General features: G+C 43.6%; 2 protein-coding genes across 2 annotated transcripts in view; both read right to left on the bottom strand.

The window, feature by feature from the left end:
- Positions 1-12,381, bottom strand: part of map3k22 (mitogen-activated protein kinase kinase kinase 22) — a 36,269-nt gene extending 23,888 nt beyond the window's left edge. The window contains exons 1-3 of the mRNA XM_031849983.1: positions 11,977-12,381; positions 1,977-2,060; positions 1,234-1,278 (exon numbers count right to left, since the gene is read on the bottom strand). Of these exons, the coding sequence (XP_031705843.1) occupies positions 1,234-1,278; positions 1,977-1,995 (64 nt within the window). The 5' untranslated portion in view covers positions 1,996-2,060; positions 11,977-12,381. The remainder of the gene's footprint in view (positions 1-1,233; positions 1,279-1,976; positions 2,061-11,976) is intronic.
- Positions 12,382-14,898: 2,517 nt separating this feature from the next.
- Positions 14,899-26,510, bottom strand: dlec1 (DLEC1 cilia and flagella associated protein). Its single transcript, XM_031849788.1, has 38 exons — positions 26,199-26,510; positions 25,972-26,112; positions 25,691-25,847; positions 25,458-25,571; positions 25,196-25,365; positions 24,774-24,997; positions 23,822-23,906; positions 23,644-23,731; positions 23,181-23,354; positions 22,939-23,075; positions 22,757-22,849; positions 22,492-22,582; positions 22,221-22,383; positions 21,679-21,871; positions 21,474-21,550; positions 21,143-21,305; positions 20,940-21,036; positions 20,665-20,795; positions 20,369-20,530; positions 20,158-20,288; positions 19,835-19,985; positions 19,455-19,571; positions 19,189-19,310; positions 18,900-19,085; positions 18,742-18,809; positions 18,499-18,650; positions 18,240-18,355; positions 18,080-18,150; positions 17,614-17,834; positions 17,305-17,463; positions 17,096-17,218; positions 16,888-16,982; positions 16,657-16,741; positions 16,318-16,515; positions 16,054-16,215; positions 15,771-15,921; positions 15,146-15,263; positions 14,899-15,053 (listed from the first exon to the last, which is right to left on the bottom strand). The coding sequence occupies exons 1-38, from the start codon at positions 26,280-26,282 to the stop codon at positions 14,939-14,941; spliced, it is 5,085 nt and encodes a 1,694-aa protein (XP_031705648.1). The 5' UTR covers positions 26,283-26,510; the 3' UTR covers positions 14,899-14,938.
- Between the last annotated feature and the right edge of the window lie 1,233 nt (positions 26,511-27,743).

Here is a 27,743-nt window from a genome sequence, read left to right as displayed (position 1 = left end):
GGGGGCATGGGTGTAGATACAATACAGTGTACTGTTCGTATATAATGTGAGATTCTGCAATAAAAAGCCCTCGATCAAAGGAGTTATTCTCCTGTAGCTGTCTCCGAAACCAGAGTTTGAAGTTGAATATGCAGGCACAAGCTAGTGAGAGGCTAGTGCTCAAACTTGCAAGCTAACAAAGTGTGTGTAACGGCCAGCGATGCAGCGCGTGTGTGTGTGTGTGTGTGTGTGTGTGTGTGTGTGTGTGTGTGTGTGTGTGTGTGTGAGAGAGAGAGGCACGCTGCCTGAATGAAGACATTGAGGGGATTTCCTGGTGCCGAGAGACACATCATGGCAAAGGAATCCGGCAGGACCAGCAGCTGGGGCCAAACGTGTCCTCACTCTGCAGCTCTGGCCGAGCTCTGACGCACAACACACACTCACATAGACACACACACTGGCTATGATAAGCAAGGCACACTCTTTTCTACACACCTCGCTGCTCATCGAAACTGCGACACAGCTAATTTACCAACTAATGGGTGTAACGTCTAAAGCCCTGAAGTTAATCTCTCACTAAGAATGGCTCTGAAGTAAGGCCGGGTATTGTGTGAGAACGGTTGCGCAATCAATGTTTGTACAAGGACTCTACCGAAAGTCTTTCATTGGAGAATATCTGCAATCGTTTCCATTGTGACATTCCTTCACGTGTATGCTTCCACTACTCTGTAATGAGCTCGTAAGGAGGACTTTGTGTGTGCTGAATTTATGTTCAAGGCAAAGTGACTCTAATATTTCTGAAGGAAGTTTGTTGCTAGCTTGCTCACTATCAGTTAGTGCTGTTTGCTACTCTTTAGTTTTGGCAAGGGAAAAACAGGAATGATATTGTATGCACTACAAATGTGTTATTTTCACCTCTTCTAAAAATTATGTATTTGAATATTTCTAAACTAAACAGTCTTGGAATTGCATACATTTGGTATGACAGATCAGAATTCTTATTTCTGATTTGTGACGAGAACAACTTGACACACGCTGCTGAGCTGCATCTCAAATGTAATGAGATGTTTACCGCTTCTATGTGGCGTATATACTGCGCTCTCCTCTGAAGGATCCCCTGTGCCCCATTAAAAAAAGACAAAAATGGCATGACCAACAATCAGCAGGAAAGAGAATCACCATATTCCAAAAAAAAAAAAAAAATCAAACAATTTCTGCAATGTTGATTTTTCATCGGAGACAATTAAGGTTTACCTTGTGAGTTCCTGTTCTGTCCCGGTCCATTCTGGAGACCCTCATCTGTGGAAACAAAGGCAACACGGTTTCGGATTGCAGTGGAAAGCAGTCAGAAGTAAAGAGCCAGGATTGAGCCCTCAACTTCGGTTATGATGCATGCATAATGCATTGTTCTTGGTTTTGAAAGATAAGAATAGACCCCAAAAAAAAATATTGATTCTTTGTTTTGAGCTTTGTTTACAGAGATCACTTAGCAACAGGTTGAGTCTTCCAGCTCCTGAAGGCCTACAGGTCCTGTGCACATGCAAATACACCACAGGAGAGTCTGTTGTTTGAGTTGTATTATGCAGAGGAACTCAGTATGTGTGTGTGTGTGTGTGTGTGTGTGTGCGCGCGCTTGAGTGTTGGTGACTAGTTTTGCATAGATGTAGGAGTGCATATACCTGTTCGGGCCTGGTAGGTGTGAATATAAATATAATGTGCAACACCGGTATGCTTATAATTTTTGAGGGAGCTATGCGAGCACCTAGAATGTCAGGATTGCAACATTGTTACGAACAACAATTTAAAAAGAACAAAACAAGTGTGTTCAAAACAGGCCATCTGGAGCTGTTAACAGCCTCCTCACACTCTGACACACGTGTTATTCTTTTTCTGTACTGTTCCTGCCAGAGGATGTGAGAGAGGTGTGTATGTGTGTTGTGCGTTTTTTCTGTATGTACCGTGCTGTACCCGCAGCCTGTCCTTTGAATACTACTCACCCATATTTACTGTCATCATCAGGACGTGGCCCTGTTGAACTCGAGCCCGGAGCTCAACTTCTCTCTGCAAGCGAAGATTTCATCCTGAGAGCGAAAACAAAAACACAAAAACAACACTGTTTCAACATCCAAGAACTGTGGCACTTTCCTTCAGCTTGGCGCCCATATTTCTGTGATTGCAACAAAAACAATGACAAAACAGGACGCAGGTGGTAGTTTCAACACAAAGCTTTTTTCCTCCACTATCAGTGTCACCGCTTCTGTTATTTAGTAATCTTTATTTAACCAGGACAGTCGCTTGAGACCGATATAACCTTTCATATTTAAGAACTCCTGGCAAACAAATAACAACATGACAGCCAAGAGCTGCATTTGAGGCTGCTGCTAACTCGATCCATCTAAAATCCTTTGAATGCCCCGATGTCTCTTTATTGCCGTATACTCTGAAAACCACAAGGCAGCAGCCGTGGAGGAATTCCTAGTTTTTTTGATGATGGAGGAGCCTCGTGCCCTTGAGATCCCACGGTGCAGCAGCGGAGGCAGGCGTGGGTGTTTGCCTAACTGCCTGCCTCAGGTAAAGACCGTGAGCACTTACAACACAAAGCCAGAGCCTTCTTTATGCATTAAGTTGGTGAGCAGAAAAGCGGTTGTCACATCCCATAATGGAAAAGAAAGAGAAAAGATTCTTTTAGCGCTCGTGTTTTTTTGTTCCACTGATGACAGCAAGTAGAAAACGGAGTAAACAACTTCAATTCCCACTTCACATTGTTGGACATCAAACCACCATTTCGTAATGCAGGCCACTGAAATGTTGTCTTTAAAAAAAAAAAAATGGTCACATCCACTAAATGACTATGTGCAGATATTTCTCACACACAAACACTGTGGGAAACATTTATTTTCTTCTTTAAATACAAGCTTAGAAAAAAAAGGGGAAGAGGAACAAGAGGAACAGCTGCAGTACAGTATTTTGTGACATTAAAATGTCTGCGGTGGTGTATGGTGATATAGCATCAATCACAGAGACATACAGTGCTGCCCAACGGGAAGATGCAGGTTGCAGAGAGCCAAAAAGAGCCTAAGATAAATGTAAGACTTGTTTAAAGCGAGCCTCTCTGGGCCCATGAGTGACAATTAGATAATGCTCAACATGTGCCAGTAATACAAGAATATAAAAATCAACAGGTTAGAGATTTGTTGACAGCAATGGGTTTTCAAAGTGTATCAACTTTAGCTAACATTAGCCACCATAAGCTACTGGTCACACCAGACCAGGTAAGCTTGTATCAGCTACAGCGTGTATTGAATGAGTAGAGGGCACTTTACTGTCTAAGAAATCAACTCAGCATTTGCATGAGGAACAATGCGCCATTTATCTTTCATAATCCTGCTTTAAAATGCAAAATAAATAAACAAAATCTGGAAAAAAAAAATGATTTGCATCTGAACATCATGAAAAAGGAAGTAGGAGAGAACCAACAACACGACATCAGCGGAATTACAGCACATTAGTGTGTCTCTTCCTCTTCTGTGTGAATGAAGACATGCAGCACAGAGAAACTAAAATATATATTACAACACTTTCCGAGTCCTTTAATAGCAAAATAATAATAATATAAATACTGTATTGATAAAGGGATGTGGGTACATAAACTTGCATGGCAGATTTAGTTTGTAGGAGGCCATCAAATGCAACACAAACTCTTTGGAAAAAGACTAAAGAGCCTCCAGAGAGATTAATAGCAACGCTCACCAGATGTCTTGTATTCTTAAAGCGTCGCTTACTTTTTGTTTTGCCATCTCCAGTGTCCATGTTGCATGCGTCCTCGTCTTTTACCCCAAACATTTAGCACAGACAAATGCTCCAGCCCGTCTGCAGAGACACAAACACTTTCTCTTTGTGTGGGCCAGAAAACTTTTCATAAAAGCAACACAGACGGCCACTCCAGCAATTTACAGCCTGAGGGGCTGAGTCACAGGGTGCCGGCAGAGTTTGAACATGGCAACATGCAGTGTGCTGCTGTCAGTGGCACAAATCACAAGAGCTGGCGGATTGGAAAGCTAAATATTTAAACGCCTGTGCAGAAAATGTTCAAGGGTGACCACTTTCTGAAGACAGGGCGTTCTGAATACATCGCAACAACAACACTAAATATGGGCAAACTAATATTCACCCCCAAAACACACTTTACAACTGATACACCTTTGATATTAGGGAGCAAAGGCCGAATTTAAATGGGGTATGAAATGTCCCAGCAAAGCTCCGTGTCAGGCTGTGTTAGTATGGTGCTGCTGACCACACATGAAAGAGATGAAGAACGGCCACAAGACAGGTGGTCTCCTAACACCACGTGGTCCAGTCTGTCGCTGCTACACACACACACACACACACGGGAACAGAAAAGCCCTGTCCCGTGCCAGCGAGTCACCAGATGGCCCATCTGTTTCGCTCCTCTGCCCAGCGTGACGCCGGGCTAGTGGTGCCCACAGATCGCCGGCCCAATTCTCCCCGCGCTTCTTGGCGGGCGGGCGGGTTTGTTGAAGATCAGATGCTAATCGCCCCTCGCTCTTGTTCCCTTTGCAGCCGCACGTCCTCCCAAGAAAAGACGGCCCGTCTCTCTACCAAATCACGAGACAAACCTACAAATGCTAGACGCACATCCAGAAGTGCTTTGAACGTCGTGACGCACTGCACTGTCAAGTGTGGATAACATCACGAGCCGGGCCAATGTTTCACTGGCGGAGGCCTCTCCTTTGTCACAGCATGGGGACTGTGCGGAAATGACAGAGGGAGTTAATTAATAAAAACAGAGGACAGCAGAGGATGGGATTGTGGGGAAATGTCTGAGACGGACAAAGCAGAGCCGTGCTCCTCAAAGCACAAACTGCATTTTTATTTTCATTGGAATGATTGAGCAAGAACCAAGGACGTATGTATGCATGCGCACACATTCGCTAACCTCTTTCAGCTCCGTTACATCACTCTTTCTAACCAAGAAAACAGCGTGATGTTGGCTGTAGGTCTCCGAGGGGACCCCCCCCCCCCCCTTTTAGACGAGAGAAGTGGAAGGTCTGCTCTCCAGCTGCCCGGTGGCCTGAGCGCTATGACCGAATGTCTGACATCGCTCTGGTGGAGCACCCAAAGAAATCGCCACTTCAGACCTCCAACTTCTAAACTTTGCAACATGCCTGTTGGCCTCACGGGGTTTCCATTCTCCACCACGGCTTTTAGCAGCCATCACAAAAGCCAAAATAGACAACAACGAGAATCACAGAGATCAGTAGGTGGAGAGGACAAGACATCTGTGAGAGTTTGTTCAACGAGGACATGAACTGGTGGTCAAAGCACGATAATAATGAAAGACGTGGAAAGAATCTACTGGATTTTGTTGCCATTGGACAGAGCCGGGCTATCTGTTTCCAGCCTTGATGCTAAGCTAAGCTGACCAGCTGCTAGGTCTAGCTTCATATTTACCATACAGTTAAGAGAGAGGTATCAATCTTTTTATCTAACTCTCGGCAACAAACCAACTATGAATGCGAAATGACGTCATCACTGACGTTGTGCGTCATGCGCAAAGTTCTCGGGCACTCTGGGATTTTCAGGCATGAGCGTGGCTGTCACGAATAGTTTACTGAAAAATATCATCAACACCTCTGAGGATTTTACCAAGACGGACAATTCTTTTTTTTTTTAAATGCTTGCGAAACAAAAAGTCTTAAAAATCCATATTTGAGTACATATTTAGACAGACAAATCATATTGTTTACAAGATATTCCACCTTTTGTTTCATCGTAATACTTGACTTCTTTCTTCACAGGGATGGTATGTTAATTGTTTACAGTACAATTGCTCCTGAGCATTGTGGTAGTTGGTTTATGGCATTTTGCCAGCAACACTTGTTGTCTTCTTGCTTCTTCACAGTTCATTTTATTTTGTACGCCCTCTGGCGTTTTGGAAACGGCAACAAACGCGTCGAGCATTGACGCCTTTGCGCGTGCTCGTAGCGCTCGCGCGCCATTCCTTAATTAAGACGCTCGCACCACGATGCCACTATTAATCTTGCCATATTTTAATAGCTGATTGGATGTGTGTAGAATAAAAATTTGCTTAAGTTGTGCAATTCATCACAGCAAAACCATACACACATTTTTGTTACACTCAATCAGGGACTCTCTTAACCATTTATTGCAACAAGCATGCTAAACCGAAACCAAAAAAAAAAAAAAGACATTTAATATTATTTTAACCTTTGAGCCACGATAGAACTACAGCGGTAGAGGCAGAGCTTTGCCAGCAGCAGCAGCAGTTGAATGTGGCAGCATTGGTGTAGTAGGTCATATTTAAATGTGCAGCCTTGCTGTGATTAGTGTGTGACTGATTATAAACGATGATTCAATCAGCGGGCTGTCCTGCACGAACTAACGCAATGCTTAATTTATTGTTGTGATAATCTAGTTTAAATTAAAATGAATCTGAGTTATGAAGGTTTTCACCGCGTTACGTTAATTGAAATGGAAGTTAATGGGAGCCAATGGACGCCTGGAACAGTAGACGGAACACTTCTAAAAGAAACAATAGCGTGGTTTGCAGCACAGTTTGCTGCAATGCAAAGTGGAAGTGATGTGTATTTAATGGCTAAAAACATTTAAAAAAAAAAAACAATGGTATGGTCCTTTAACAATTACAAGTCATGTGTTAGTGACATGGGTTTTTTAAATGCTGTATCCAAAACAAAAACTACACAAATCTGCTCTGTTGATGAGATCACATATAATGCATCACAGGCCTGGTATCACAAGGAGACGGTGAGCTGGTCACAATACCCGCTAGACTGTCTGAATTGCAACACAGGCAGGAAGTGAAGGGTGATTAGTGGATGTCTGGGTGACTTGCTCTTCTTATAAGGTCAGTGGTGGGAGGTGGGGGTGTCCCGTCCCGTCCGTTGAACCCTAGCCAAGCCTGTGCTGTGGCCACATGACTCAGAAGAATAATGCTGGCTGATTCTGGGAAGCGAGACAATGTAGGAAGTCGCCCTGCACCCACAGATTTCTAAGCAGAGAGGCACTTGAAGACTTATGGGTGGTGTTTAGGAGAGCGTGGGCAGGAGAACGTCACTCCATGTGGGGCCTCCAAGCTCATTTATCATAAAAAGTTATTGCTGAGAAGAGATCCAAGTTTTTTTCTCCCCCCCGTTGGGACACAAGGCTTAACAACTCTTTCCTACGACATAACAAGAGGATTAGTCCTGTCATCTGGCACTTAATCTATGTTTTATTTCAAATAAAGGAGTTTCCCTTTTGATTTGATGCCACTATTTGCATATGTGTATCTCTCGTTTCAACTATTAATGCATGCTCAATTAGGGCAATACGATAATTAATCACAGCAGCTCGATGTCCTTATTCTGTAGAGCACTAGTGAGGCTCGTTTAGATTTGAATTTTAAGATTATGTTCACTGGTAAAAATGTTACTACAAAAGTTTTTAACATATCAGAAAACAGTGAAAAAAGTGAAACATTACAAATCGCTCAAAGTTACATATTTCAGTCCCCAAAACAAAATATAATCAGTCCATTGACTAAAACAGTAAATCCTGACTGGTTTATGACTAATTACCTGCAAAACTGACGACATTCAGCATCAGCTGTAATTTGTGGCTCCTCATCAGGTACAGAGGCGTCAAGATAACTCAGGTGTACGTCATTGAATAAATAACCGAGTCGCACCTATGGGTGTGGCTGCAACCACAGCGTTATTCTCCAAGCCAGACACAATCAAACATGTATAAATATGCAACGTACCATGCAGACCAGCATTCTGTGCAGGCCTAGTGACACTGAAAACATGATCTGCTAACAACATGTTCGTGTTGTCATTGTGAGCATGTTAGCATGCTCACAATGACAGTAAATTGTATTTAAATGATTCATCGATCCTAAGTTTGAGCGCCGGTTTCATCACTGAAGTTTGGAACCATTTTGACAATAGTAGGAGAAAGTAGCTGGTATAATGAGGGCCCAAAGGGTGTTATGAATAGTGGAGCTGGATTCGCTGTGTTAACTCGATCCTCTGGTACCAATCAGACTCCAGTGTAAGAGGATCCTCCTCAGTGTAAAAGCGATGGCTCTATCAGCTCACAGAGAAGTAGATCTGCCGTTACCATCAACCACACAACACTGGCTAAAAATAGCCAAATGAAGGAGTGATTCTGCTGCCGTCCACCGTATATATCCACTGCCTGGATCACCAGAACCACATTCCCCCCTGAGAGGAATCTAAGCACAATCTGTAAAGTAAGCTGTCTTTTCCATTATGCGGTGACATGCTATTACAAGCACATTCACTCATTGTGTTCCTCCACCCAAATGCAGCCATGCGGAGACAGCTCATAGACTTAAAACCCATTTTCACGAGACAGAATGTCAAACAGCTGTGGTTCAGGAAGAAGCAGGAAAGTATTTTTCCTTCGCCTCCAAAGCTTCAACCATGAAGAGTGTGCCTCGGGTTTCTGGGCTTTTGATACTCGAGAGGCTGAGTGAGTGTGACACTGAAAAATCCAAAGAGCAATTTCACTTGTGGATTTCATTTAACATCTCTGCAACAAACTAAACGCATGCCTTGCTTATTTATAGATGTATCAAATACAATCAAATACAATCAAAAACAAGGACCAGTTGCTGTGTTCTACACAAAGTTGTCCTCGGTGTTATTGTAGGAGTCCAGTCTGGCAGTGTTGTGTCTATCCGGCTGTCCTTGCAGTCTCTGCTGCTGATGGCTTTGTCCTTACGGTCAGACAAGCCGTGCAGACAAAGCTCAATCAGGACCACTTCCTCTTGGTTTCTGTAGAGGAGGGGGCTGGACCCTCACGATAGAGAGAGGCGACCTCGACTGACTCACTCTCTACTTTTGCAGGCTAAATTCAAAAGTAACAATAGTTGTATTTTCTTCCATTAGCCTTCATAAAATACCCTGAAATGAAATAACCTGTTGTATTTTTTGTAAAGTTAAAACTAAAACTATAACGTTGCTAGACTCTTCATTCAGTATTCCCATGCAGAAGCACCGCAGTCAGCAGATACTGCTTTACGTCATCTTGGGCGTGCCGCAACCAGCTTTGCACACCTGTATTTGTGTCAATCGCCCTTCTGTGCACAAGAGGTCCAGCTCCGTTACATTGTTTAAGAAAGTGTCGGAAAACTGGGATCTTTAGGTCAGTTCATATCTGGGTCCCGTCCTGAAGCCACTCCCAACGTCTTCTCTGACTTTGCCGAGCTGAGAAATTAATCATTGCTCAATTCTGAGGTTGTGCTATTTTCCTCAAGGATATATCTGTATTAGTCCCAGCTCATTTTTTCTCTCTCTGCCCTCTGTCAACCCGTTTCTACAGCTGAGGAGCTCGGTGCTGCGACTACCCTGCTTTACCGCAGGGATGGTTTAATCCAGGTGGCTGGTTATTTGGGTTGTGCCCGATACAGTACTTAGGCAATTAGAGCCCAATATTTTGTCTTGTTGGACATCTTTTTCATCTCATGCTCAGAGTCCTCTGTGCCATCTGGCAAGGTCTGAGAAGGCTTTCTTTAATGTTTTAATTAAGAGTGGCTCTCTATCTACCACGTGGCTCTGAAGAGACGGTTGCCCTCCTGCCTGTTTCTTCCGTCACTGCAGATGACTGAGGATGTCTAACAATGGTAACTTGGTTTTTTGGCGTATACATCCAGGCCTCTCTGACTGGCTGCTTCAGTAAGAGTCATGGTGGTGGTACCAAACATCTTCCATTACGTTTCTGGCTCCATGCCTCGACACAATGCTATCTAAGAGGTCTACAGAGGATTCCCTTGACTTAATAGCTTGGCTTTGACAGGTGCGGGCCTTTATGCATTATGTCAGCTGAAAAGTATTTGGTCCACACAGATTCAACTTATTGCAATGAAGATTGAAGGGAAGCAGGTTGGTCTGAGCTCAATTTGGAGCGTTTTACGGCTTTGGTTACATCTGTGAGGCAGGCTTTTCTGCATTTAAGTTTCAATAGAGAGTGTTTGCTTTGTCATTGTGGGTTAACGTCTACAGAGTGATGGAAAGAAAGGGGTACTCCAGCTATTCAGGGTTGCTCTTCCACCAACTTATTGGACTCGCAATAGACAGATCAGGGGTGAAAGAAATGGCAAAATCAAAAAGCAGCAGAGGCCAAGATTTCCTCACTTTAGTCCTGGGAATGGGGTCAAGCGCCAAAGAGGCTGGCTCCTACATTTCCCATCATGCAATCAATAGTTTTTTTTGTCCGTTTTTCTGCCTTTCAAGCTCTACATCTGTGCTTCGTAAAGCAGGCGGCTTTCTGCGAGACTAAAATATGTAAAAAGTGGGGGAATAGTTTCCAAAGTTTGACATGCTATGCACAGCTATTTACGAATCTAAAGCTTGTTAAGAAGCGATGACACTTAATGACAAACTTGTTTTGCTTACTGGTGTAACCAAGCAACGTCCAAAACAGGGCCATCATGGGCAGATAATAAGCCTGCTTCTATGAGTCACCATAACCTTTTCACCTCCAGCCCTCTGGTCAGTGGGCGTCTGGCAAGCCCCCACAGGCTTCTGTGAATTCGGCATATGATAGCATGACTTCACACTGCTCAATGGAGGGGACAGCGTGAGGGAGGAGGAGGTCCTTCTGATTAAGACGCTCAGCATGAAATTGTCCGGAGAGTTCACAGCAGGATGCTGAGGAGAGTCAATAGATGAGCACAACTTTCTGTGCTGAGAAATAAGAGCCTCCTGCACGAGCGAACTCGGCTGTACATGACACACTTAATAACTCTCCAACTCTTAAGCTCTTGACAATCAATGCAGACCTCGCACCTTGGTTAACCTGCGAAACAGAAAGCCATAAACTCTTCCTCATTAGTCCCATCAAAACACAATTAGCAACCCGTCGCTTCTGTCTCTGGCTGGCATGTGTACTGTGCGATCCAGTCCCGTTATCAGCCAAATGGATTGTTTTGCTTGAGGCACACCAGCCATATCTGTGGGCGGCTTCCACTTGACAGTTTGACTCTCACTATTAAGGCGATTTCTGAGCCCCCCTGCTGTACGCCAATGTGCTGATAAACTCATCCGTGAGTCGGCTGCTCAGACTCCTGCGAGTGCACTCCACATTGGGTTTGGTTTGATGAACATGATGGCCTCATTAAAATCTGATTTGGCGGATTGTCTCAGAGGTCTGTCCGTCGCAGGAATGTGTGGCGAGCTGTGGATGAAGCTCACCGGGCATACTTGTCACTTTTACACGATAGCAGCCTCAGCGTGGACTCAAAATACTTTGAAAATGCTCGGACGGAAACGGGCAAAAACCAAATACACAGTTGGGGGACGACAAAATGAAACATGTGAAGGATTTTTCAGAGCGGTGGATTTCTCCTTTCAAGGAAAACACCATCTTAACTGACCACTGTGAGTCACAGAGGTCTGGAAAAGTGACAGCAGAGAAGAAAAGGATACAGAACATGAATGAGTCGACAAGCACAAGATGACAACTACTTTCCAGAAATCCCTCACAACTCCAGACATTTCAAACTTTACTGATAAGTGAAGCACAACACTTGATTAAAACCATGTGAAAAGAGGGTTTTGCACTGAAAACAGCCACTCATTATCAAATGCAAACAGTTATTCTAGCAACAAATTGTGAATTTATCAACAAATATGGGGCTGATTATGGGCCTCTACTTATCCAAATGAACATTTACTGAAGAAATACTTGCAATGAAATACATCTGTTGTTGTTTCCACTTGCATGAAGTCCTATTCAGTAAGTTTGATATCAGTAAACAGACTGCATGTTTGTGTTTTAATGGTTATTTAAACTACAAATGACCAACTTTAAAATCTGCACTTCTAGTTTATTGTATTGGCATTTAATTTGCTATAAACAGGATATAACAGTCTAAAAGCAGTGATCTCACAAAACAAGTCGCGAGATAATGTAGACTGGACTGTTTACCTGGTTATCAATGTGTCTCCATGTTGTAGTTGTGGCTGCAGGATGAATGAGGATGAATTAACTGGCGAGTGTAAATTATCACAGATGAACGTCAGGAAGAGCGGAAAAATCCCAGCGAGATGCAGAGCAAATCTTCACCCAAAAACAGTGGACTGATATCCGGGAAACTGCGCTCAGTACTGAAGAATTACAAATACACGCTGTGTTCAGGCAGAAAGACCTCCTCTTCTCCCCGGGTGCATGATCCAGAGCTGTGCTTACAGAGAGGAATGCACTGCAATGGTTGATGTGTTCCAGAGGAAAGTTTTCTTTTTTTTTTTCACCCTGCTCTTCGCTTGTCTCCACGCACACTAGAGAGAGGAGCTGAGTTTTTTTTCCCCTGGAGCTGCGCCTCTGATGTCAGCAACAACGTGAGCTCCAGGAAGTGGTGACGCTCTCCGGTGGTGCGTTTACAAAGACAGCGGCGTCAAAGTGCAGGGCGCAGCGCCTCCCCGTGGACACCTGGAGCAAGTACAGCTACTGCTGCAGATAGGCCGGTTTCATTTTTTATTCTGTACTAACACAAACACCACCAGAAAACCTCATACACTGAATCACTAATGATACATATACATATATATATATATAATTATAATTATATAGACCCTAATAACACAATACATATTTTTTCCTTTAATAAATAATAATCCAAAATAAATAATAATAAATGTGCAGTTACAGTATGTGTTTTCTCAGTCTTGTTGTATTTGTTAAAAAGAGTGCAACGCAGTAACCATCATGCCAGAGCTATTGATGGCTTGAGGACAGCCAGTTTGATAGCTAAAAGAGGATTTAAAAAAAGAAAAGTAAAGGTGTGGCGACAGCACTTGCAGATGTTGACTGTCACCCGATGAGTTCACCTACAGTGTGTGTGTGGCAGCACTTTCTCAGGATTCGAGTGCTCCTCTGGCTCACAGGAACAGTTTATTAAGTCAAATAAAGATAAATGGTGCACTAATGACTCAATCCTCAAAAAAAACAACCATTAACCAAAAGTTCCTCCCTTTATTGTGTCTGCAGGAGTTATTAGGAACTTGGATCTTGCCTGTTTATCTGTAAACATCTGTAAAATTTGGACACAACTGGGAGCCCGAGGGATTTATTTTTCTGACAGCGGGGACAGCATGTTGTGTTCAATCAGCAAGCATGTCACTGTGAGCACCAGACTAATGGACAGTGTTAATGAAACAGACCATGCAGCAGTGTATTGTAACTCATCTTAGCCGTGTGTTGTGCTCTTGTCAGACAGAACCATGACATTTCAAGCTAGAAAAGAGACCAAAATCATTGATAACAGGCACAAAAATGTAAACCCAGGCAGCCCTGTCTCCTCTTTTTGGCGTTTTAGACCAGACAATCAGAATAACAAATGCTCCACTGACCTCGTCCGCAGCATCGCTCTCTTCAGATTAGCTCTACACTGCACTGTTTTATTGTGATCCGACATGATCAGTAAGACTGCTTCAGTGCAAGGAATATCAATTGGACATTTGCATCTGTCTTAGGACTTGTAGATTTCGGTACCACTGAACTGTGCTAGATGAACACCACAGGCAGCTATTATAAACAATAACAGGCAGTGTGTGTGTGTGTGTGTGTGTGTGTGTGTGTGTGTGTGTGTGTGTGTGTGTGTGTGTATGTTTCTTGTGGCTTTTGGAGCATCACTTTGGAGAATTTTTCAGAGAGATTTGCAGGATGCCTTTGCGGCCAGTTTTGTGAAAAGCAGTCAAACTGATTTTACATACTAAGAAATAAATACTGTAAGCAGGTGAGGGTTGCAGACGAGTTGCAGGTCTGCACTCAAAGCTTTTTTACTGCCGATCCCGGGGGTCACGTCGTGCTGGGAGTTCCCCCTCGTGGGTACTGAACCAGCCTTTATCATCCAAGTAGCACTTGAACAAGATGTGTCTGCAGAAGCACAGTTCACATACTTTTGTTTATCCTTGTGGCTGCCTTTTTTCATCTCAGCGAAAAGGGTCTTCTAGAGAAAATCCATTTCCGCTCAGGGCGCGCTGTGGCTGATATTGACTTGCTGGAAAATCAATGAGGCCTTGGCCAGTCAGGTGAGCTCCACAGCAAACCCTAAATATAATGTGGATTTCTTTTTTTACAGATCAAACTTCAGAGTAAATGATAGATTTCCTGTTAGCAAAGCTGAAATTCCAAGTGGACAAATCGCAATTGATGAATGTGAGGTTTGTTTTAATCGGTTTATTTATTGCAGATGAGAGCTCATTTGGAGAAGAAACAACACTAGAAAAATGCATCCAGCGTCAGTCATCAAACAGGCTTTCCTAACATTCATCTCCTGTATTTTCCTGTTCTGAAAAGTGTCTGCCGGGCTCATCACATGGTGTCCATGTGCACTGGGACTGGAGTGGGAGCTGCTGCTGCTGTCTTCGATTTATTGGACAGTAGGGGAAGACTAGAAAACAAGATACTGTGGTTACAAAGAGTGATTTGAAACATCTCTAAATAAGGGAAAGCATTGCTTTTTTGTTAACCCTTATACTTGCATGACACTTAGCTAATGCTATTGCACCTTAGGTGTTAATACCTCTATGTAACATGTATAACAGCAGGTGATTGAGGACATTGCACTTCATGTGTCATAAGAACTCACATTCATTTTTAACTGCATAAATCCTTCATTAATATGTAAACATACAGATTGAGTGACTGTAATTCAGTGAGGGTTTATCGTAAATCAGGGCTCATCATATTAAATTTATCATCTTGATAGAAAACCTCCAACAAGTTCATAGTTTACTTATTATTAAAAGCACGTTTATACGTAAATAAAGTGATGGAGACCTGACAAGTTGTTCTTCATATTTATTTACATTCTTACAAAAGAACAAATAAACAAGTTGATTTCAGGAGAGCAGGTGGCGATTGTATGACTGTGATGTTTTAAGGACTTCTAGTTCGACCAGTACACTTCATCAAAGGATCCTGTTCCCTGGAGCTGCAGAGTGAGGGGGGTCTTCACCAGACGGGGCTGGATTACCACGATGGCCCTGAACTCTCTGTCCTCACTAGAACACATAATCGTAGTAAAATGTTAACGTTATATAAGCTTCTCATAAACCCTGTGTAGACATTGTGATGGCGGTCTGTGGTTTGGTACCTGGGAGTGAAGCTGATCTGGAGACACTGGCTGCCGCTGGTGACGTGGCGCTCCTTCGACCTAGGAGACCAAAAGTCTGGTGTCACTCTGAACACACGGGAGTCTCCTTCATCTGACTCTACAAACACACGCACACACACAAACACACACACACACACACACACATTGAAACACACAAGACAATTACAGGTTGATCAGCTATGTGAACGTAATAATATGACTCATAATTGACACTACTGACGTCATCTCATGTTGTCACAATATAATTATTGCAGCAAACAAAAGGAAATCATATGTTAAACACTCTCATTACATGTAATTGACTAACTGGGCTACAAACTGGTTTTAATAAGGAAGATGAGTCAGACACCCAGGCCTCAACAACAAGGGTTGTCCGGGTCAAGTAAAATGCCACGTCGGGCTAGTAAATCTAGAAATGACGTTTTACCCAGACACCAGATATATATCATAATTGCCATTCCAAAGCACTGTATGTGTAAAACAAAAAAGCATAATTCCAGTCAGTTTAGTCAAGTTGTGCATAAACTAAAGACCCAAACAAATCCCAGAGCTAACGTAAGAGCGATGATATAGACAACAATACAGAAGACAGTTCAGTAGATACCTGTAACTGATTTCCAGTCAGTGTGGGCTCCGTGTCTGTAGAGGATGACTTCTATTATCTGTGTCTGCCCCACGTAGCAGAACCCAAAGTCGACGCTGTCACTGGACAGACGCATTGTAACGAGCTCCAAATGGGCACAGAGAGGCACTGTCTGCACAGAGCAGAGAAGAAATTAACTTTGTGAGGTCAATTACCTATAAACATGCATAATGACTTGTGTTATATCATTTCTTTTCTCCTATTTGACGCATTTCTACCGTTGAGCTTCACGGCAGTGTCTGACCTGCAGGCTGTTGTTGCTGTAGTGAATCAGGAGGTTTTGCTGGAAACACAGCTTCCTTTCCTCTCTTGCACGATGGATCAGCGTCACCCCAGGAGGGACTTCCTCGCCTGCCTGGTCTGCATGATCCAGAAGGGACAGGGAGCAGTGGAAGGCCACCTTCACCTGGTATTCACAGCAAAAATACCATACAACTAGCTGTTAAGAATGACAAGATAACGGAGCATTTTGTATTATCCAAAACATGACCGACTCTCCTCATCTCACCTGCATGCTTTGTTGTGAGTGCAGCACCAGAGACTGGCTGTCACCAGTAGGTGGGTTACTGGAGGTGCTGGTCCGGACTCGAAGCTGCTGCTTAAGCACTCTAAAGGGAGGCTGAGTCCCCAGTCTGAAGTGTAGGGGCATTTCTGAGTTGTTTCTCAGCTGAAAGGCCCGTTCGGTGTCAAATTCACGAACTACCACCTACGGAGCAAAACAACCAGAAAAGCGACCACTGAGCATGACTGGTCTGAAATACTGAACACCGTTGGGATCAATACATCATGCATGCACTTCAGTGTGTCAGAGCACTTTTGATTAGTGTTGTTGATTTCTCAGACCGACCGTCTCGGATTTTGTCTTCAGTAAATCACCGGCTGAGGCATGAAACTCCAGCACCCCCCCGTCCTCCTCTATCTGCACTATCAGCCTGCAGCAACATGGAGCCAAGGGGAAGATATGAAACGTAATCAGACCACCTCTTGTCTAACCTCAGCTCCTTTTCATTTCGGAAACATAGACAGAGTTTGGATTCATTAGGGATTTTTGGGACTTGGTATGACTGTAATTGCTTACACTGCAGGCTTAACGACTGCAAGTAGATCCATTCTGACAGGCTCCAAATCCAAACCCTGAGCTCTTCCAACTTTACCCGGGACACAGGCAGCCATCTGTAAACACAACACAATCATAAGGGAATTTAGCTTGCGTCAGAGTCATCTCCTGTGTGCCTTTTCCAGGATTTAAAATTGAAAGACGCTGTTTAGCGTGTTGAGCCTGTTACCTCGGAGTCTAGACTCATGAAGCCCAGAGCCTGGCCCACACATCTGGACTCACAACCTGACCCGGAAAGAGTCAAAGGAGTGAAAGACACATGGATGGTGCTGCTGCTCTTTGCTCGAATCACCTTGAGATAATCAGCAGAAAAAGATAATACGTCGTTATTCATATCGCTAAAAATGTATGTATGTAGCTAAAGTCTTATCAACGTACTATTTGCCGGGGTGTGATGCAGTATGGGTAATCCGAGAGGTTGCCCACATGAGGTCTGATGTGAACAGAGAAGAGTTTTTTCTTTGCAGGAGAGGGATAGAGACATGTTTCCTCTTCCTCACAGTCATCCTCGGATACACATGCCTCCCCTTCCCCGCTCTGAAATCAATAGGATGAAGCCGCTTTGAGCCAATGAAATGTGGGTTCACTCACTGGCATCGTAGCCACAATAATTTCCCAGAGGCATCGTCATAAAAGTCATTAAAGTTTATGTTCATGTATCCGTGTTGCGACGTAAAATGGACTCACGGTCATGCTACGGAGGGAGGAACTCGTCCCCTCAGAACCTCGGGTCGTATTTCTTTCCCAGGCCGTTTGAACGTTCCCACCAGAAATCCCTAATGCTCCACTTAACACCTCATTTCCATCAGCATCTTTAACTGGAAAGGCGTCTCCATATGCCACCACAACGTCCACCAGTTTATGGTCATTCTGATCTATGTTGTATGTTTCCCAGTCCATGCGAATATCTGGTAGCAAAGATTTAAATTAGATAACTTTATTGAAGTAGTCAGTCAGAGTCAGAGAGGTCACAGGAGACTACTTATAAAAAAGACGTACTGCTATTGCAGGAGTCAGACTAACACACAAACAAACATATTCCAAGTGGAAACATTGGTGTAGCTCAGGAACGCTTTACAGTTGTTGGCTCTGAAGAAAACATGTGGAGCATTATGGGTATTTGTAACCAGCCACTCTACACACTTTCCCTTACCAAACATGGTGGGATTGTTGATGCGAAAAGAACGAGACACCGTGTCCCCTCCAGATACATGAGTGCCAAACCTAATGGTGCAAACAGGAATGTCAAACTGATATAGATATACTGCCATCATTAGTGTGTTTTAATTGGAGAGAAGGACAGGAGAACAGACTGTGTTATTGGTCCCTGGTTCTGGTTGTCTGGGCGTGGGCCCATCATTTGGAAGTAGAGTGGGCAGCCAGTCACCGTCATCTGCACGGGAATGAGCGTGGGCTCGAGGTCCCCCACCTACGGGGGGGGAGTTAGATTTCAACATTATTCATCAGTCTGCAACAAAATGAACAGGATGTCTTTGAAAAATCTTAATCTTACAGTAGAAAGTAAGTTCTAATCCTTAAATATCTGTTACACCCCATTGCATGGCATCGTACTTTGCATATTAGGTGATCTCTGTATTCGCCCCACATGTCCGTGTAGGCAGTGACGTCCACAGACTGGGTCTCAAAAGGTCCCAGCATCCCAGAGTCTGGTAGGACAAAGAAAGCTGCTCCTTTCCCATGAGCCAGCAGGCTGCTCACACACTCTGCCGATAGATACGGGAAGTTGGAGTGTGCACTCAATCTGCTTGATTTGAAAAGTGTGTGCCGTGTGCACTAATGAAAAGTTAAGCTTACCCTTGAGGGCTTTTTCTTCTACTTTCTGAGCTTGAACAGAGTGAAGCGGCTTCTTGACATATGTCACTCTGCGATTAAAATGCAGCGGCGTCACATCTGCAGTACAGCAAAGTCATTCTGTGATCCATTATTCAGGTTAGTGAGCTAGCTCCCCTTACCTTTTCTCTGACTGCTTCTTTGGCTTTGAGGCATGGCAGGTGAAATAATCCGCCTCTATGATAAAAGGGGCAGGGATAGCAGTTTGATTGGTTATCAATAACTGCTTAGTAACGGCTCTGTTCAAAACGACGTCATCACGGAAGTCAAGCAACAGTGTTGAGGGGCTCTCGTCATCTGGAGGAGAGCTAAAGGCAAAGAAAAGCCACCGTGACTTAACAAACACTTATGCTATGGAGTTAGTGAAGCTACCAGGTGGTTAGATAATAGACTTTAAGCCAAGGTTACTACCAGACACTGGGCAGTGAGTAGGACACACTGAGTTTCTTGGTTTTGGAAGCCATGATGCCAACAACAAGAGGAGAGCTCATCCCCTGGACCTCACAGAGAGCAGCTACCTCAGTCAGATCCAGCTGGACAAAAGACAAATATATGAAGGATAATGATTTATATACCAGTTGTAACTGTACCGTGTCACTGGGGAATAGGTCACAGTAGAGGAGCTAATTACGCTCTAACTTTAGTTTCACTGGGACTTTAATAACTTTGGTACTTACATCTGTGTGGGAGATGAAATGAACTGTGATCTCCAAACTGGCATTAGGTCCCAGAGTGCCAGAAGAGGGGTCAAAACTGGCTCTACACAGTTCAGCCTGTTTACCCTGGAGCTGAGCCTGGTGGGGGAAATGTAAAACTCAGATCACCGAGTATTAACTGTCATGAAAGACATCTTAATTTGACCTATGAGAAATAAAAAACTAAGATCATATGTATACAAACAGCCTTACATATGATACGGATGAAGCACCGCAATCATTCAAACGGACCAGGGGCGTCTAACACGATGGCAGCATTCATTGCATCGTTCATTCTTCTCACAGTAAATGAAGTGGTGATAAAATGAAGTGGTGATAAAAATGAAGCGATGCCAGCGTACCTTCCAGCTGAAGTGTGAAGGCAGCAGTGTCTGGTTGAAGAGAGTGACGGTTGCCTCGGCAGGAACTCCAATGTAGAGTTCAGAGAAGAGCAGCTCGCAGTTCAGCAGACACACCTGTGGAGACTGCACATCTGCTCGCACCGACAAGTGACTGCAACAAACACACACAGGTAGTGTTGCTTGTTATCAGCGGGACGGAACGCTGAGTAACATCATTATTGCTGGGCTGGTCCCTCTGCACAGACCTTCCTTTAATTAAGTACAGTGGTTATTTCATCTCAAAGAGAGGAACAGTGAACTTGTATGCAGCTGAGCATCATTACCATCCCGTTCCATTCTCCACTGTCAACTCCAGCTCTGTTTCATATCGCTGGCAGAAATGGGGACTAAATAGCACATCTACACTGCAAGAGGCCAAGGGGGGCAATACACCTCTGCGTGGTTCCACCGAGATCTAAGCAACAGAGATTCATATCGATTTAATGTTATTTTTATCACAAATGTTTTGCTATATTATTGTCCAGTGTACAGCACCTGTGTGTCCCGGTGGTCCTGCTGACTGTTAGGCCTCTCATCCAGTGTCCAGGAAGCCTCCAGATGGGTAATGTTAGTGAAGAGCAGAGTGGTCTGTGCCTGCTCCCCGAGCTTCATGAGCCCAAACTCCACACTGGGCACACTGAGGGTCACTATGGGACCCTGGCCGAAGTCAAACGATGCACATAAAGAGGTCACAGCTCACAGATAAACTATACTCTAGGAATATCACAGCAACAAATTAGCATTGTGGAATAGAAAGATTTTAGCCATTTTGTGTTAAGATTCAATCTTACCTTAAAACAGACTTCCACGGCCAAAGTGACGGGCTCGTGGCGGTGCTCTATGTAGCAAACCAGACTGGTCACAACCTTCTCCGGTTTCCCTCCACTCAAAATCAGGTCGAAATCGAAACACTCGTTTTCCTCTTGACCCACAAAGGACAGATCAATCAACAATGGACTAATACATCAACTACATGAAATGGTGTTTGCAATTCATAATGTACAAGTGAACCTAGTTAAAAGGAGGATTATTTCTGTGTTATTCTCCATTGTACTGTGTGACACACCTATGCTACCAGCAGAGGGCTCTACTTCAATTATGTGGCTGCTGCTGCTCATTCTCTCCCATTGAAAAAAGATGCGGGTTTTGCTGTGGTTCCACATCTGAAACACACAAGACACAGACACAACCATGAATAACTGTAATTGTGGTAGAAATATAATATCTGTCATGTATAGTGAATATAAGGAAAAAGTGACTTAATATAACCTTGAAATGCCTGCGGGTGGTCGAGCAAATAGAAATCTCTCCGGGGATAACAACAGCATAGGGCTCCAGCAGGACCTGGTACGGCTCTGTGGATCCCTTGAGCTCTATCTCCATGACTATGACATCGCCTACCTTCGACCCAGTGCGCACGGGCTGAAGGACACTAGATGTACACACACACACGCACACACACACACACACAATCCAATACTTTGTTAGATGAAGTGTGCTGATCTTGCTGTGTGATCTCAGTTCTTTGGATGTGTTATGTTGGGGTGTTTTTTTTACATACACTTCTACCACAGTGCATACAAAGTCACAGGAACTTTACCCATTGTCAGTGGGCTCTGGTGGCAGATGGGGAACATCCCTCAGGACTAAGTGACAGACACTGTGGCAATCCTTCAACTTAAGAAAACACAAACATCACATTAATTAAGTGTCAGCTTTTAGCTTCCAAACAGGAGACTCATAATGTAAGACATACTGTGTTGTAAAAGTATTGTTTTCTGTTATGTATTTGGAGTCCTTTGTACTTCTTTAGGGCAAAAGGTGAATAGAAACGCTTGATCCTGGCAGGGGGGTAGAACTCCAGTTCGGGGGCTGACATGGAAAGCATCGTCTGTGGCCAGGTGGAACTGGAGATGGGAGGGCTCTGGGGTTTCCCCTGGAAGGAATGGGTGCAGGTTTGGCTTCATGATCTGCCAGTGGAAAGGCAGCTCCAAGTGGCTTCAGCCCCAGAGAGAGAACGAGAGAGATTTAATGTGATATGTAATGATCCCCAAAGGGAAACTCTTCTTCTACTTGTTCCACTGTGTAGGGTCAACGACGGAGCCGCAGGCCTGGGTCTCGTAGTTAATCAGCACTTAGTTTCTCACTCGAGGACACAATTACTCTGTTAATAATGCCAACACTAGGGGCTTGAATCCCAGTGCTCCAATTTAAGAGGTCTCCCTTCTTACTACGTTATCCTCTGGCCACAAAGAGCACACGTGTTGCTTGTACTTGTGAAGAGACATGACATTAACTATACTATTTCATGCTTCGTAGTGATGATCAATGAGAGGGTGAGGCTTACACGTTGTTTCTAATGATGAGTTGTTTCTGCTGCACAGAGTGAGGGTTACACGGGCTGAAACGGACAAAGTGCTCTGCAGTGAGGTCACGCACCTCTCCCACCACAGGAGGCTCCTTCTTCCCAGATACAGATGCAAGCTCAAGTGCAATCAGCTGGCCCTCACCTGGGAAACTCACACATTATACAGACAATGGACAAATTGACTTGGACCTTACAATGGACACATTCAACGTCATATTTTACTAGTTTTCTGATCACTGAAAAGATTCACCTTCAATGGAAATGTCTTTCACATGGCAGTTGTCACACACAACAGTGAACACCTGACAGCTCCTCTCAGCAGTATTGGGGAAGAACACCACCTGCAAACCCACACACACACACACTATTATTTAAAGCACACTGAGAATTTATAGGACTGAATTTCTATTCAAACACAGTTAGCTGCAGAGAAGTGAAACATGCTGCTTCTAACCTGAGAAGCCTATGAAGCATTGCATCTGCATTTTTTCCCTTTACCTCCATAACACACTCACCTCCACTACAGTGGCCTCTCCTGGCTGCAGCGCAAAAAGAGACGGGCTGACTGCAAAGGGTGGCTGCTCAGAAAAGTACGTTCTTGTCACAGACTATATAAAGAAAAAGAAAAAAACTTTTTATAAATATTGGATGTAAAACAGTTCCTGTATCTTAGATAATGTGTCAGATTCATTTTTACCCTGAGGTTCGAGGCTGGCCACTGGTTCTTGGGGATGATGCAAAAGGTCCCGGCGCTGAAGCTTATATTTTTGCACAAGAACTCAACAGATTTGACCCCTCCGATCAGACAACAACCACAGTCCAGAACTCTTGGTACTGCACAATAATTAGGGGGAAATATCAATAATGCATGACCGATTAAAGTACACTCATGAGCATTGCAACAACAACGGTAGGTTGGTAGATTCTTATGAGACTCACGTGTGAGTATTGGAGGGGGTCTTCTGGCTGCGATGGGCACCCAAAATCGGTGTCCAGCAAGGGTCTCCACCGTTATGTAGTCCTCATAGTCCCCCAAGGAGTCTGGAGCGAAGCGCACTGTGTACTTACAACTCATCCCTGGGGCAACAACACCACCCTCACCAGGGAATCTCCCTGCCAAAACACATCTTAATATCATTCCCTTCCTACATTGCACTATAAGTTTCTAAATTCACTTGTGTGCTATTTATCTTCTTATAGCGTTTGATACAGTAGTCGGTGCTGGTGTTCACTTACGGGATTGCAACATTAAAACAGGAAATCACCTGTTAGCATTCCAGAGATGTATGACTATATTCGACAAAACTCCTGCATGCCTTTTTGATACAGTCATGATGTCCTCACTATCAACAAGAACAGGAATGAGGAAGCTGTGTAATCCAATCACAACAAAAAGGCTCACCCAGGCCAATAGAAAAGTAAGGAGTGGTAGGAGGGATGACTCGGACAGTGCGGCTCGCAGAAGTCAAGTTTTTCAGCTCTAGGGTAGTCTAGAACGGGAAAGGGCATTATCTCATTGAAAAACAGTTGGTAGTTCTGTGTGAAATTGTAATTGTTCCGTGTAAGTTACTCAGACGTACCTCATAAACACGTCCCACACTGTAGTCAGTGAAAACCACCTCTGAAGGTTTTGCTAGAAAGGCTGGGACAGGATTTTCAGTTGAGCTTTCAGGGAGGATGAGCACAAAAACAACACCTGATTATTCTGTCTGTTCTCAACAAAGACTCTCTCACAGGAAGTGGTGAGCTGGGTTAACGAGCTCCGCCAGCACTGAAATCTACGTCAAAACCACAAAGCAAGCATTTCTGATTTTGACTTTCTATATATGCCAAAGAAGAAACTTGTCTTTTGCTTTGTAGGGTGGATCAAAGCCGGCGCTGCACTAATATAACGGAAGTGGGAAAGGCTTCTTGTTAAATCCCAACCCCTTAGCTAACCTTTGTAATGACTGCATCTTAAGCATATTAAGCATAAAGACATATAGAATCATGCACATGAACCTGACGTCCCGTTACTACACTTACCACATGCACGTGGTAGATCTTGCTAACCCAACAGTAGTCAGAAAGTGTACTGCATGTATATCCTCCCATTGTTAATTGTGGCCAACAGTGTTTGTATCCACAGGCAGAATATAAGTCAGCATGTCTCCTCTAATGCATACTTGGCTCTCATTGCAGGTTGTGTCTTGTTTCACCTTCAGATAGGCTGCTAAGAATCAGTCCATCTGCAAATGTAATGCCTTTTTTTTCCCGCACAGTTGGTGGGAAAGCAACTCTGGTTCCCTGGGTAAAAGGGGGGTTGTGCTAGATTGATTTGATTACACAGGAATCATTTTGGGAATTGTGAAGTTGAAGATGTATGGATACAGCCTAGGGTTTCTACTGTGATAAGGCGTATGTAATGCGTAACTGCAAGCTTGGCACAAGACATTTACACCCACAATATGCAGCAACCACAACAATTTTAAAGGCAAAAAAGATGAGCATTTACTGTGACAAGTGCCCTTCTGCTCGGCACACTCCGAGTACCTTTGCTTCTCCATCCCTTTCCTTGCACGCTCCATCTTCCCCACTTTTGTTCTGGGACAGACGAGGGATGTGCCACCCGGCTGTGCATTGGGAGGAAGGAAGCGAGGATTGCGTAGGAAGTTGTGGGAATCTTTCAGCTTCTGAAGTTTTACCCGTCCCTCTGCTCGATCCTTTGCGCTTGGCTCACCCTTCCACTTTGGTCTGGGTTTGGTCTCGTCGGGCCTCTGAAACATAGTAGTAGAACACTGATGTTTTCAGTTTCAGTTTCAAAACTCAGAGGAACGCCTTTTAATAATGCTCTTTTTATGTCCATGTTGTCTTCTTTTATTCAATTAGTCTACTGTTTCAGTTGATTATCTGTTCATTCAAATGTAGGCCTTCTATTCTTGTAATCAAAAGGGTGTAGGCTTGTGACTCCTCACCTTCCTGGGAGTTTTCTTCCTCTTTGGGGTATCTGAGCTGGATTCGAGAGTCAGGCTGCGATCTGACTCATTCTTTTCTGGGCTGGGCATTAGAGTATAACCGTCATTCTGAGGCTCCCTGGAGATGTGCATGGTGTAGGCGATGGTAGGTTTGGCAGGATTCGATTTTACTGACAGGAAAGGAATAAGTTAAATATTGAGGGAAAAAAACAACACATTGGCTATGAATAATTTAAGATGAATCCAAAATAGGGTCATGTACTTGGTGCTGGTGGTCTCACTCGGGGTTTTTGTGTCGATAAGTAGTCCTGGGGGGAAATCAGGTTGTTCATTTTGAGAAGATCATCGTCTACACACCAGGAAAAGGCTGATTGGACTGAGAATAGACATAAGAAATAACATCAAATAACATCCCTGTTGGTATATTCAAAGTAAATACATAGATGTATTTTTACAACAGTATAACATAATATCATGACAATGTTTCCATCACACCTGTGAGGATGCCCTGGTGATCACAAACATCTCCCATCTCCTCTTTCAGTCTCTCATAGGCCCGGCTTTCTTTGGCCGCAGCCCGAGCTCTGGCCTGAATTATATGACTCTCCAGCATGTCAGCCTCTTTCATACTCCGGCTGTATTCAGAATGAGCCTGTGTGATTGAAAATAAATGACATATTTCATGAAATACTGTACGATTTCCTCTGTTGACTTTAAATTAAGAAGCATGCAGAGCAGTTTGTTTCAGTGTTAGATACACTGTGTTGTCAGGTCACCTGTTGGAGCTCCTCAACATATCTGTCATGGTAGCTGCTTCGTCCATTCTTTGTCTTCATGAGGTTGGACAAAGTGTCTTTCCCAATGATGTCTCTTGTGTATAGGTGCTTAAAGGTGCTTGCTAACACATGAGAAATGTCCTAATAAACAAGACAGAGATGGTTTAAAAACGTAAAGTCAGTTAGTCGTAGGTTAGTTCAGTATTCTTAGCAGCAGGTGTTCATACCTGTGACTTTCCTGATGCAAGTCTGTGACTATCCACAGACGGATCAAGTCGCGATGTTTCCCTTGTCTCTGGTTCTTCTCGCATGGTGCAGGTGTGCCACTCACGCAGCTAATTACGATTAAATGTGCGTCAACGTAATTCCAGGTATAAGTTAGTCAAATAGCGTAAAAACAACGTCACAACCGACACGTAGCGTTAGGCAGACGAGTTCCACGCATAATTAGCCTTCCTGACATAACCTACAAACATAGTTCAGCTTGCTAAAGCTGTGGATAAAAGTTAATGTTGTTGAAGTCCTTCTGTGCTCGCTGCTGTTCCGCCATACTTGTGTACAGTTGCCGTAGCAACAGCAAACGGTACATCATCCGCTGTAGACAGTCCACTCCAGGAAGGAGATCACAGAAGAAGACACGTTATTTCCCTGTAAAACAAACAAACAAACATGCCTTTTAACCTTTATTTTAACAATTGAACTGTATAATGTACATGAGCCAAAACGTTTGGGAACTGCTGGTTCCCTGGAACCACCTTTAACAATGTTATAGCTGTGTGTGTTTATGGGTAAAATCTCAAACTGAAAAGTAACAGCTGACTTGAGTAAAGTATCTGTAAATTGAACCTAAATGAAAGGCTATCCAACTTACTTTCTTTCCAATGCTGAACTTTATAAAACTATAATATATTAATAAACTATTGGCCTTATACAAAAGTTCCCCAACTGTCTTAAAAGTCACTGAAACATTGACTAAATAAATAATTCAAAGATGATTGATGATAATTATGATTGATTGATATTCATTTAACTCATCACTTGCGTTACAACAGTTTTTCAAGTTCAATTGGCAGACGCATGCTATATTGAGTTGGTGATTAAAGATGGTTTCTTTTGATTGAATTAGGATGATTTCAATTTGTCTGAATATCTGAAGCATTTTGTGACTCTCACCTGACACACTGAACCATATGTCATTTGAGGTGTGGCATTGTGGCTGCTGCCTGTGTGACTTATTTTCGCAGAAGCTACTTGGAAAATAGCAGCTGACTGTTCTTGTATACAATGCAGAAGTACAGGTACTGACGGATAGTGTCACAGGTAGGTGGCTTTCTTCAAATTGTGTCATGCAAAGTATTTTCAAAGCGTTTGTCTGTGGCTGCATGCAAAAAGAGCAGTTTCTGTATAAGAAGTAACGCTTTTGAAACACATACTAAACTCTGTGTTTCGTTAAGGAGGCAAAGATTCCAAAGGCACCCAAAACAAAATCTTTGACTGTGCTGATCAGGCGGTGCTCGAGTGGGATTCTCAAAGAGAGTGATTGTTGAGCTCACTTTGTAGCTCCTCGTGGTTTGCCAGACAGAGCTTCTTCTTTTTCCCCCTCAAGACTTGCCCCAACATGAGAGTTCATATAGGACAGAACAGACTGGCAGTCACTGATAATAGAGAGGCACACAAAGCGTGATCTGTCTAAGCCCCCATGTATCAGGCTATGTTTTAACATCACACTCTGAACACTAACTATGCAGTGTAAAAAGCCAGAGGGGAGAGGC

The sequence above is a fragment of the Anarrhichthys ocellatus genome, unplaced genomic scaffold (assembly GCF_004355925.1).
Source record: "Anarrhichthys ocellatus isolate YVR2014 unplaced genomic scaffold, GSC_Weel_1.0 scaffold10, whole genome shotgun sequence".
Lineage (NCBI taxonomy): Eukaryota > Metazoa > Chordata > Actinopteri > Perciformes > Anarhichadidae > Anarrhichthys > Anarrhichthys ocellatus.
This window is presented reverse-complemented; position numbering and strand designations above follow the sequence as displayed.

Bases quoted from the DNA above. Each gene is read 5' to 3' on its own strand.
- dlec1 (XM_031849788.1), bottom strand. From the start codon at position 26,282: ATGCGAGAAGAACCAGAGACAAGGGAAACATCGCGACTTGATCCGTCT. The intron at 22,583-22,756 runs GTGAGTGTGTTA...GTGGGTTTGCAG, and splicing joins GAGAGGCCACTGTAGTGGAG to GTGGTGTTCTTCCCCAATAC. The intron at 16,216-16,317 runs GTGAGATGAGGA...TGTGAATACCAG, and splicing joins ACTCACAACAAAGCATGCAG to GTGAAGGTGGCCTTCCACTG.